This window comes from Bidens hawaiensis, unplaced genomic scaffold (assembly GCF_021521415.1).
Source record: "Bidens hawaiensis isolate Kalapana, Puna unplaced genomic scaffold, B.hawaiensis_p1.1 tig00419396_1, whole genome shotgun sequence".
Lineage (NCBI taxonomy): Eukaryota > Viridiplantae > Streptophyta > Magnoliopsida > Asterales > Asteraceae > Bidens > Bidens hawaiensis.
Genome location: NW_027504847.1, coordinates 928,087 through 940,200, shown reverse-complemented (window position 1 = coordinate 940,200; position 12,114 = coordinate 928,087). Strand labels below are relative to the sequence as shown.

At 35.9% G+C, this 12,114-nt stretch overlaps 1 protein-coding gene and 1 pseudogene across 2 annotated transcripts; one reads left to right on the top strand and one right to left on the bottom strand.

Moving 5' to 3' along the window:
• The first annotated feature begins 2,241 nt into the window (after nt 1-2,241).
• Nucleotides 2,242-6,154, top strand: LOC143608547 (aspartyl protease family protein At5g10770-like; annotated as a pseudogene). The gene is made up of 2 exons (XR_013149281.1): nt 2,242-2,823; nt 4,793-6,154. The product of XR_013149281.1 is annotated as an aspartyl protease family protein At5g10770-like (transcript).
• Nucleotides 6,155-7,931: 1,777 nt separating this feature from the next.
• LOC143608553 (shikimate O-hydroxycinnamoyltransferase-like) lies at nt 7,932-11,699 on the bottom strand. Its single transcript, XM_077083568.1, has 3 exons — nt 11,660-11,699; nt 9,830-10,240; nt 7,932-8,898 (listed from the first exon to the last, which is right to left on the bottom strand). Exons 2-3 carry the CDS (start codon nt 10,223-10,225, stop codon nt 8,011-8,013), a joined length of 1,284 nt encoding a protein of 427 aa, XP_076939683.1. The 5' UTR covers nt 10,226-10,240; nt 11,660-11,699; the 3' UTR covers nt 7,932-8,010.
• Nucleotides 11,700-12,114: the final 415 nt, after the last annotated feature.

The following is a 12,114-nucleotide window of genomic DNA, read 5'->3' as shown; positions in this document are numbered from 1 at the left end:
TTTCGCTGCCAGAATGCCTTCGGTATGTACTATGTAACAGGAATTGAAACAAAAGTAGCTAGAAAAGGAACAAAATTTTACGTGGAAACACAAAGATTTCAATAAACCTCGGAATCCAAAAAACCTTAGAAAATAACTAGAAACCTAAAAAAAACTAATTGAAAGAAACCTTTAATGTTTAAAAGAACCCATATTGTGGGAAACACACACACACACTAAACAATATGAATAATTTATTTTTTCAATCTTAAAAAAAAACTACAGAATAATATAAATTGATACATATGGATGTTTTGTCATTCATGAAACTAAAAGAAAAAAAGATAAACAACTTTTATTTATATATATAATCTACATATGTGATATTATCTACACACTACACACAATCTACACTTGTATAGGTAAACGATTAAGAATATTAAAATCAAAGGGCTTCTAGCCCAAAAATATCAGCATCTTGATAGTCATAATATCTTGGGTGTTTATAACTCTTATGAGTACTTTAATATTTGGTGATGAAGGGATTAAAAAGTTGTTGAGAATTCTTACTTGTGTCTTTCTCTCATTTTAATGTTGGGCTTTTTATTTTGAAAATTTAAAATAAGATGAATGGATATTTAGTTTAGTTAAATTAACAATGATAATGAGACTCTTCATATTGTGAATTGAAGATAAATTAGTGAGTATAGTTTTTCTTATGTTACTTGATTAGTTTTATCAGAGTGTTAAGTTTTTAATTAAGCGGGACTTTTCATCTATTTATGACTCTTGTAGGCTTTTATGTCTCATTTATAAAACATGAGAAGATGCATAGAATAAAAACATAGATACAATAATTCTTGGTGAAGAGAAAAACACTTACCCACGTGTTGGGGAACTATGTAAAGACGAGGTGCTCTCTTTTTGATTCATTCTTCGCATCCTTATATGTTTCACAAACTCAAACATTTCAGTTTTTTATCCAGTGTAACATGGGCGCGTGACCTTTTCCGGTAGTACATACTGCTTCGGCTGTTGTATCATGAAAGATAGACATACTCTTTAGTAGAGACACAAAATGTGTTTTAAGGAACCCACACGTGTTTAACATGAATCCTCAATCACAACCCTCAACATTAGTTTGATCATTCGTGTAGCAAAGGATCGTACAAGAAGACGCAATTCAAGCTCTCATTGAAGGGTACACAAAAGATCATACAAGAACACATGATTCTAGCTCTCGTTGAAGACTACACAAAAGATCGTACAAGAAGATGTGATTCAAGCTCTTGTTGAAGATCATGGTTTGAATCAATTTATTTACATGTTATTTTTGATTGGTTTTGTATACGGTACATGCTATACAAGCCAACTACAATTCCCAAATGTATAAAGAGAGATTTTTCTTATTGGTTTTGTTAATATTTTTTTAACCAAAAAGTGACCCATTTTTATAGGACATGGGCCACTTTTTATTTAGGACAAACACATCTAGTTATAATTTTTATTTTAGAAAGATACACTTATTATTTAGACCAAACACATCTCCATTATGCATTATGACCTTTGTGTCATCCACTTAGTCATATGTTTGCAGTTATAGGTTGGATTATAAAAATCCTTATTGCTTAACCTTCTAAGTTGAAATGCAAGACACCCCCACATTAAAGTGTAACACCATCCAATTTCTGGATGTGGTAAAGAAATGTTGTTTCTTAAATAGCGCCCCACTATATTTTTTTTGCATTTTGATATAGTTTGTTTAACTTACTTAGGATGAACTCGACACTCATGATTTGAACAAGACCACATCTTTGTGTCAGTGAGTTCATCAATGCTTACTCATAGAACAACACATGCCTTAGTGTAAGCTTCCACCACTTGCTAGCGTTTAAGCTAAACTTATTATAAGGTTGTTATCAAACCATCACAAACTTAGATGGATTCAAAATTAACATCTAGGACAGACCTAGAAAGTTGAGGTCGTCTTAAGATCCTCATAAGTTATATCATATCATTTCCTCAGATTTAATGAAAAAATTCCGTAAATCTGTCTAAACACAAATTCATTATTGTGGTGTGTATGTTTAGAATGTTTCACGGTAATTAGTCTCCCCGAAGGACCATAATAAACAAGTGCTTGTCTAGCATGCGAACATTACAATATCACTTATAACATTTAACCCTTAGTTTTAAACAAAATTATGATTCACAATCTCAAAACCTTAATATTTACCGTATCAATTTGGACAGAAAAAAAGGAAAAGGGGGTAATATATGTCCCTTAGAATTTTTATTTATTAATTATAGAGATGTATGAGTGCATCCACATAAGGGTATGGGGGCATTTGATCCCGTGAAGGGGCAGTCTTTTTCAACCAAGATCATCCATAAGAAACCAATACAAATGGTTGAAAAATCACAAGTTGATGAAGTCCCACCTATCAAAGAAACTAATCCAACCAATTTAACATATTATTTGTTTTTCTCCTTTCCAATAAGTAAATGCAGATGTGCATGTGAAGCCTCAATAATTTCTCATGCAACCAAAGTGGGGTCCTTCAACTCTTTAGCCACCCTTTCTCTTTTGTTCTCATGCCTACCTCCAACCCTTCAAAGATTCTTAACACACAAAAAAAAACCATTTGTGTTTTGTGTAGAAAACCATGTCACTTTTTTTCCATATTTTCCTCTTTACACTTCTCATTTTACATGCTCCTCCGGCCACCACCGCCACCGTCACGGGTGTTTATAGCGATGGAGATAGGCAAGTTCTCACTTTGAAGAAACTCAAGTGGACACAACAACAAACAACTACAACAAATTGCTTCCCTCAAAGAACAAGTGAGCACTCAACATCACATATATTTTTGGTTTATTGGTTTTTGGATTGCATTTTAAAAGTGATTATCTGATTATATATCTATTCTAGTTTCAAGTCAGATGTTATTTGTTTCAAGTGTCTCATTATAGTATATATAGGTTATCTTGACTGTTATGGAGCCGGTTAAATAATTAGGACAGAGTCATAGAATCGTTTTCATACACCATTTCTGGTAAATACACACCTTTTTTTGTAAAACTGTCTTCATTTCTTAGGGTGGTATGAAAACTAGGACATAGTCATAGATTTATACAAGAATCTAGCTTTGCATGCCTAAAATACAAGTTAGGACAGAAGTGTTGCTTTAAAGTTAGTAATTGCTGGTCTAGTAAAAAGGGTAAGTACTCACTACTGTACGGAAGGCTATGGATGATAACCAAGAGCACATGAGACGCGTCACATCGGTGATGCAAGATCTGTTGAGACAATGGTCAAGATCATCGACTTTTCTCGACCGGACCCCGTAGCGGACCTTAGGTAGATTTTTCTTTAAATATATTTTATATTTAACTTAATTCTTTTATTTGGTTTATTTTTATCATTCGTACACTTCACCAACTTTAAAATTTATTTTATTCATCAAAAAATAAAAATTGTTAGCCGGCGGGTTATTGAGTGCCACTCCGTCGTAACCAATTAAAGGAGTCCTTCGGGTAAAATCCATTGGTACTATGGCCAGTATTACTTCGTCCCAAAAAGGTCGTTGTTGATGACCTTTAATATGTTGCTGGGGATCCATCGGAAATGTGACTATGGGTTAAAGTAGCGCTTTAGAACCGAACCAAACCTAACCGGATCTTAAGTTATATTTTTATTTCTTTTCTTTAAACTAACCATTACCCATGTTCTATATTAAACTCTATATTTTATTTATTCAAGACTTATACTCGATTAATAATGCAAATTCATACAAAATATAAATGCATTGTTATATATTATTTCAAATTAACCTTATATGTTAAAAAATTGTCCACTCACACTTTACTATTCAATTTTGGTTTCATTTGATTGATTGGTTGTTAGTGGGTTATAGTGCTATTTGTTTTAAGTGCCTTTTTCTTTTAATATATACCTACAAGCTCAATGTACAACCTTCCGGCACATATCACATTTTTATGTTTTCTTCCCTTAGAGTATTAATGAAAATACAAAATAATCCTTATGAATTACTTTTAGTTTTAATAAATTCTAAACTTTTTAAATTTATTTAATTATTATTATTAGTGTTGTTGTTGTTGTTGGATACTATATCAATTCAAATCTGATTGAATTATGAGTTAACACGTTGCAATACGCATGCGTAAATTTACGTTTATACGCCTAATTTTCTTGGTATAGTGGTTTAACGTTTGTACGTTTAAAGTGTTGGTAATGTATTGATACAATGATGCACCAAACGGATACCAACCAAACTTCCGCTGCACACCACGAGGGGAATTAATTTGCTAGTTTGTATATATGTATATGTATAACTATAAATTCTTTATGATGTTATTCCGTTTTTGAAATCAGTCCAACCAGTAAACCAGTAAGAACAAGAACGGTCCGGTTACAAAACAAATGGTTTATTTAAAGTGCATTCATTTTCTTGTCCATGCAGGAACAGAAAATCAATCAATCAATCATGCCCAGTAAAATCCCACCGACAGCAAAACTATAAGTAGGGTCTGAGGAGGGTGGGATGTAGACACACCGTACCTCTATCCAAAGGAATAGAGAGGTGGCTTCCAGAGAAACCCTCGGCTCTAAGTACATGTGAATGAAGCAAAATAAAGGAAATCAAAATTTAACAGTTATATAAAAACTACTACTAATTATAATAATATTAATAATAAGATCACAGTTTAACAGCTATATAAAAGCTAATAATAATAATTATTATAATAATAATAATATATGTAAGGGAAATACCATTATGGTAACATGCAGGAACAGAAAAGAATGCAATAATGTTAGAATTGCATAACAAGGATTATTGCTCTAGACCCAGATCAGATGAGAACCAAAGACTACTAAAAAACCTACTTTCGGATCAAATTCGGGTCCATTCGCTACAATCAAGAATCAAAATCTTGCTTTCTAAAGGCTACAATCAAGAACTTTCACAATCCCAAATCCCACTTGTTTCTGGAGCCAAACTCCAGACTCTCAACTACATTGTAACCGTTACATTAGGCGGTCGAAATGTAACCCTAATCGTCGATACTGGAAGTGACCTAACATGGGTTCAATGTGAACCCTGCAGTTCTTGTTATAATCAACAAGAACCGCTATTTAACCCCTCGCAATCACCTGCATACAAACCGGTGCTATGCAAGTCCACAACTTGTCAAGATCTTGCATCAGCCACCGGTAGTTCAGGTGTTTGTGGGGTTAACTCCACTACATGTAACTATTATGTTACCTATGGGGATGGGTCATACACCCGAGGCGATTTAGCCAATGACAACCTTGTCCTTGGTACCACATTGGTTAAAGATTTTGTGTTTGGTTGCGGACGGGACAACGATGGATTGTTCGGCGGAGTTTCCGGCCTTATGGGGGCTTGGAAGAAGTGGTTTTTCAGTAGTGTCACAAACTTATGGTGTGTTTTCTTACTGTTTACCTTCAGTAAATGATGAGGGTTCAGGGTCATTAATATTAGGTGATGACACTTCACTTTACAAGAACTTTACACCCTTTAGTTATGCTAACTTAATATCCAACACAATGATGCCAACTTTTTACTTTCTTAACCTCACTGGAATCACCATTGGTGGGGTGCCATTACAAGATTCAGGTTTTGGTAAAAATGAGACGCTAATAGATTCCGGAACAGTAATCACTCGGCTTAAACCATCGGTCTACAACACGCTCAAGACCGAATTTTTAAAACAGTTTTTGGGGTATCCTAAAGCGCCTGCCTTTTCAATACTAGACACTTGTTTTAACCTCTCGACTTACAAAGAAGTTGATATACCGACTATGAAAATGCATTTTGGGACGGATGCTATGCTTACCGTTGATGTGACCGGGATTTTTTATTTTGCGAAGGCGGACGCGTCTCAAGTTTGTTTAGCAATCGCTAGGCTGTCGGATGAAGAGGAGGTTGGTATTATTGGGAATTATCAACAAAAAAACACAAGGGTTGTATACAACACAAAGACATCTACACTTGGATTTGCTAAAGAAACTTGCACTTTGGATTAATATTGCTAATGTGATTGTTGTGAATATTTCATCATTCAAAATGTTTTTAAGTATTGGGGTGATGGTATAGATTATATATGAATGTCACTTATGATTTATGAGTGTTAGTGATGCAGTGTACTAATAGAGAACGAAGGCAAATCACGTTGATTCTAGGAATACCCGTGATGATCCTTCCCCAAACCCCCAAATTCGACCCAAAAGTCAGGAATTTGAAAAACAAAAGTTTTTTTTATTTAATTGTGATCAATGATCAGTCACAGACATTCATAACATATTAATAGAGAATCCAAAATGGGCTTGGGCCAACATAAACAACCACAGGCCCAACAACAGCCCAAAAGAAAACACAAAAACTAGACGAAAAACATAAAAGTGTATCTAGAAGCCTTATTTCGGAAAAATTTACCACAACATGGCCCACGTTACAATGGTCGTTTTGACTAGTAGCGCGCCTGAAACGGAGGCCCGTAGCCCAAGTTATGCCCATTTTCATGCAGCCCCTTTTGACGCGCGATCTTGGGCCTCCAAAAACACCATGGCCCGCTCTTCTACACTTGGGCCCACATCAGTTAGGCTTTACCGTGTAATACGATGTTTGAGTGATCATATAATTATGATACCGAATATAAATCCGTTGATAAAAAATCAATGATTTGTTCTTATTAATCTTGTTATAATTTATATCTTGTGATTATTATATCAAATTCACAAGTGAATAATATATGGACTAGACTATGTAACTTGTCTTACTTGATACTGTCATAGATTAATCAAATGCAATTAGTTCAGAAAAAAGAATCTTGAGAATTGTTGCATATGTATCCAAGTACAACGAAAGGGCCTACCCGGAATTTATAGGTTCACGAGCTGTGATTCGTTTGTTCTATGGTTGAAAACATTCTGGTACATTCGATGTTAGTTGGAGCGTAGCGAAAAGTGTTTGAATCTGTCTAAACAATGAACATTTCTGTATAGAACAGACGAATATACAGAAATTGTAAGTCTAGTAGAAAACTATATATGAAGAGGTGATACAACTACTAAATAAAATGTAACAAAAAATATACCTTATGCGCCATATGGTGCAGCATATCACCTCCTGCGCGACCCATCGTCTTGTGCGCCTAACTAAAGCTTATAGGCCACCGGTTCTGTTGTGTCATTTTCATCCTCTTGGGTGGGGTGCAAACAAGCCGAGCCGCTCGCGAGCTGTTTGAGATCGGCTCGTGAAAAAGCTCGATCAAGCCAGGCATGATCGAGCCCGACCCTGCGCTCGAGCCTAAAAGTAAGCTCGTCTAATAAACGAGCCCGAGCCCGAGCTTCACTTATCGAGCTCAAGCCGGCTCGCTAGCCTAAACAGGCCTGTCATTTATATAATTTTTCAATATAATTTTAAAATATAAATTTAATAATTACTAATTAGTATATACAATATTATGAAAAAATAAATAAAAATAACTAAATAATATATATTATTTTATACATAAAATTATAATTGAAAAAAAAATATAAAAAATAGTTAAAAGTATAAAAAAAATAATTAATAAATAATAAACGAGCCAAGCCTTAGCTGAGCTCGAGCTTGAAAATATGCTCACGAGCCGAGCCCGAGCTTTGAAAATAGAGCTCGAAACGAGCAAAGCTCGAGCTCGAGCTTCGTGTAAGATAAACGAGCCGAGCTTGGGCTTGGCTCAACTCGTTTTCACCCCTACTCCTGCGTCAAAAGGATTAGTTGATAGTTTAACAAATTACATGGCTATTTTGATAGTTTTTTTTAATCAAAATTGCTAATTTGATGATTTTCCCAAATAAAAAAAAAAAGCTTAACTACACACCTTAGCATCAAGTATTTCAAGATATATATATATATACACACACACTACCTGTCCTGTGCACACTAGAGCATAAGTTTTTAACTACAAATTAATTATACAGACCAAATAAATAAATACAAACTATAAACTACTGATAAAAGTGTTACTTATTGTTGCATATAACAAGTTGCTAAAAAGCTTCATTTGTTCAGCTTCCAGCCCAATGACTATCGATAAGCTCCCATCATTTATCGGGCTTGGTAACACACAAAATCTACCTCGTGATGAGAGCCGTGCAGGGCCCACGTAGATGGGCCGGCCCCATCCAAAGTCAGCGCCTAGAAACGGTAGACTAGTCCAACTTATTACTTGAACATTCGTGTACCTATAATCCTCGGGCTTTTGATCAAGGTTTAGTTCCACATAATCGAGTAGTGATTTTAGACGATCGTTATTCATTATCGCTAACGCATTATGGACTTTACTTGCAGCGTACCAGAAAAGTTTCGATTGAATTTCGCCCGCGGTGGCTATAGCAGCGGCTGTGAAGATAACATTACCGAAATATCCAGGTGGAAGCGGTGGTTGAAAGCGGGTCCGTCCATCAACCGCAATTTTGAGCTTGGTAGTCTGATTGTCTCGTAACCCGTGAGCTTTACACACGCACTTCCAAACATGGCCCGAGAGAATTTCGAAAGTGCTATAATTTATTGTGGTGCCATAAGCTTCTTTTGTGTTTGCTTTGAGTATGTTAAGTTGGTCTCGTGTTAACTTGAAACTTGAGTAGACGGTTTTGCTTTCGTCCGTTGGGACTGTTGGATCGGGGTGGTATTCAATGTGGTCAAAAACGGGTTGTGGTGGGTCTTGTGCACGGAGAATGGTCCGGTCTATGAAAGGTGGGAGAGTGATGTCAAGGCCACGAGCTATTTCGGACCATTTGTTAACGAAGTGACTCGAAGACATCCCGTCCATGACGTGATGGTGGAGACCGACTCCTAGCGAAACACCACCGCATTTGAAGTAAGTTACCTGCTTTAAAGAGTAATTGTACACAAACTAAACACGACAACGAAAAGCAAAAAAAGATTTTGGGTTTGTTGACACGACCCATTTTCTTAAACAGGTCAACCCTAACATAACATGTTTTAACTGTGACGGCCCATTTTCTTAAAAAAGATCAACCTGAACACGACCTTATAAAAAGTGAGTTGACCTGTTAACCCGTTTAAAAGTTTTGAAAAAAGTTAATATTTTGATTTTAGAGATGAAAAGTGTTAAAATTTAATCTCAAATATTTTTGATGTTTAATTCTTCATATACCTATGAACTTTATAAACTAGTATTATATATTTTTCTTTTGAAACTTTTTATCTACTTTTCACTTCCAACACTTTTACTTTTTTAGTTCTATCGGTCCATTCTTTTATACTACCCGTTCGTGTATTCTAATCTCGAGCTAAGAGCATCCATAATGCTAAACTCATCCACTTTTCTAAACACCCTTTATCTCTTCTCTCTCTACTTTTCACTTTTCTCTCTCAACCTTTTCATCAACTTCACACTCACAAACTTATCCAAACTCATCCACTTTTCTAAACATCATACACCCTCTCTCATCTATTTATCTTTCCTCTCTCATCCAACTCATTTGCCACATAGACTAAATGACAAACTAAATATATGGTTGGAGATGCTCTAAGTATATAGATCCAAGTTTATTAAATGAGCATGAGAGATAAATACACAAAACACTTAAAATAACACAAAATACAAAAAGGTTTAATATGAATTGTATTGTTTAAAACTTTTACTAGATCGATAAGTACTATATTCAGAAATGAACATAAAATGGATTGACCCGCAATACAACCCGAACACGAACGAATAAGTATATGGGTCGGGTTGGGGTTAATACAATCAACCCAACAACCCGATATGATTTACACTCCTATTTAATTACCTGCAAGATGAGCAAAGGATCCGATTCAATTTCTAGTATGGGAAAGAGTTTCAAAAACTCCGGTTGGGGAGCAAAGTCCCCAAAATCATCGATAACACCATCGGACTTGGCCTCCAAAAACAACACACCTTGTCCGTGACAATCGATCTCACTCCTACCATCTTTGCCTTTTTTAAGTCGTCCTGCAAGCGGGTAAAACACAACTAACGCCCTGCTCAAAGCGTCCTTCATCACTTTTGTATCAAAGAAGTTGGTAGCACCGTTGGACCGGTAAAAATACACTAGAAGTGTTTTAAAGTTGGGGGCAATGAGATCCAGGCAAGAGTTCCATACGTTTATCGCCGGTCTATCCTCGGCTGGCCTCACCATCGTCGATTCTCTTACGACCACCTTCATCTCAATCTATAATATCTGCAACAAAAGAGAAAAAACTAATGATAAGTATAAGCCTTTAGCTCACCAATCACCATTACACAAGTTTGAATCGTATGACGGGATTTTAACCGTCATGACTTTTTTTACGCTCCAAGGTATAAAACCTGAGACCTCCTCGGAGAAAACCCCTAAGGGAAAATGTTGGTAATTTTAGTGTTATCGACATATTTTAGTTACTGGATCGAGGTAATAGGTTGATTAATCGAGCTAGGTGACGCGGGAGTACGGACTCCTTTAACACTGATGTTATTTGGGTTTTGTTATTGGATCTTATATTTGGGTTTTAGTAATAATATGGGCTTAAGTATAAAGTTAACTGGGCTAACTAATTAATTAATTATTTTGGGCTCATGTGGATCAACAAAACAATCGACATTCATATATCGATATCACATTGTGTAATCCGATAATTCATTGTATGTAAGTATGTTACCCACAAATACGCTTATCTCATACTGATTACGCGATTCAGAGATTGATCCAGGTTCCAATTTCTTCATCTGCGTACAGTTGAATCATGTTTGTTTATTTGTTTGATTTTGGGTTATAGACTACAATATATACATCATAAAATCCCCAAGGAATTCTAAATTCGAATTAAAAGTGGAATTTGAATGAAATGGTTTTTATTAGATTGCTTCGTGTCCTAAGAGGTTAGTCTAGTGACAAGAGGCCTGCCCTACCAAAGCAGACACGCATGTTCGATTCCTACTTGGGCTAGTTCGAAGAATATATGGGTGAAGGGACGAATCGAGGCTGTAATACACTACTAGAAACCAAGTCATTTTCCCACAAAACTTTTCTACAAGATCCTACGACAAGTAGTTCTAACAGATTTCCAACAAAAAAAATAAGCTCCAACTTTGCTACAACATTATCTAATAAACATTATGTTAAGTCAAAACAGTTTTTTGCAGGAAAGTTGCAGGAAGTTTACAACTACATGTTTTTGTAGTAATTTTGTAAGAAAAGTTCGTTGAAAAACGATTTTCAAGCATGTGTTTTTCCACAGTAAATTTTTGTTGGAAAACCGTTAGAAACTGGATTTTCCAACAAATTTCCTACGAATTCAGTTGTTGAAAAACATCTCTTTTTCTAGTAGTGATACCCGACAAGGAGCGAAGGTTTATCTATTCCATCTCGTTCCCGCGCATCAGAGGAGTACGGCCTCACGGCGGTTGAGAAGTCGACTTTGGATATAAACCCGAAGAGGTAGCTTTACACGTGAAATTCTCTCCCGTTTAAAAAAATATAAAGATTGTCACGTGTACGTGGTTGACCGGAAAGATTCAGCCCCTGTCTTTAAGAACTTGACAGGTGATCTATTTAAGTTAATTTAATTTCCAAAAAGTACAACTGATTATTTAAGTAAACAAAAAGCAAACTGATCGGAACCTGATCACGGCCGGCGGTTGCTATTCTGGTTGGCGATGGTAATTGTCTGTAGTAATCGGACATAACATATCGACTTTACCAATTGTCATTTGTGAATATTTGTAAAACGTGTGTGGCGGCTGTGGTGTATTATTATTATTATTATTATTATTATTATTGATTGCGCGTGTCCTTCCCAATACGGTGTAGTAGCAGAGAGCATGAGTTTCTCAATGAATACTCAAGTTCAAACCACATTTATAATATTTTGGAGAGACATTAGTGGCTCAATGAAGGAGGGCGACTGGGTTTTACCACCAGTGGGCATTCGGGCGGGTGGATTTTCCTCAGAACTGAAATAACTTAGAGGCGCTTAAGGGCTTCGTACGGCTGGGTTGGGCCAGCTGGCGGTGGCCTTTTGCAATTAGGTCACCCCGTATGAAGTACCTAGGGCATTCTATGTTTGTTGGTCGTTC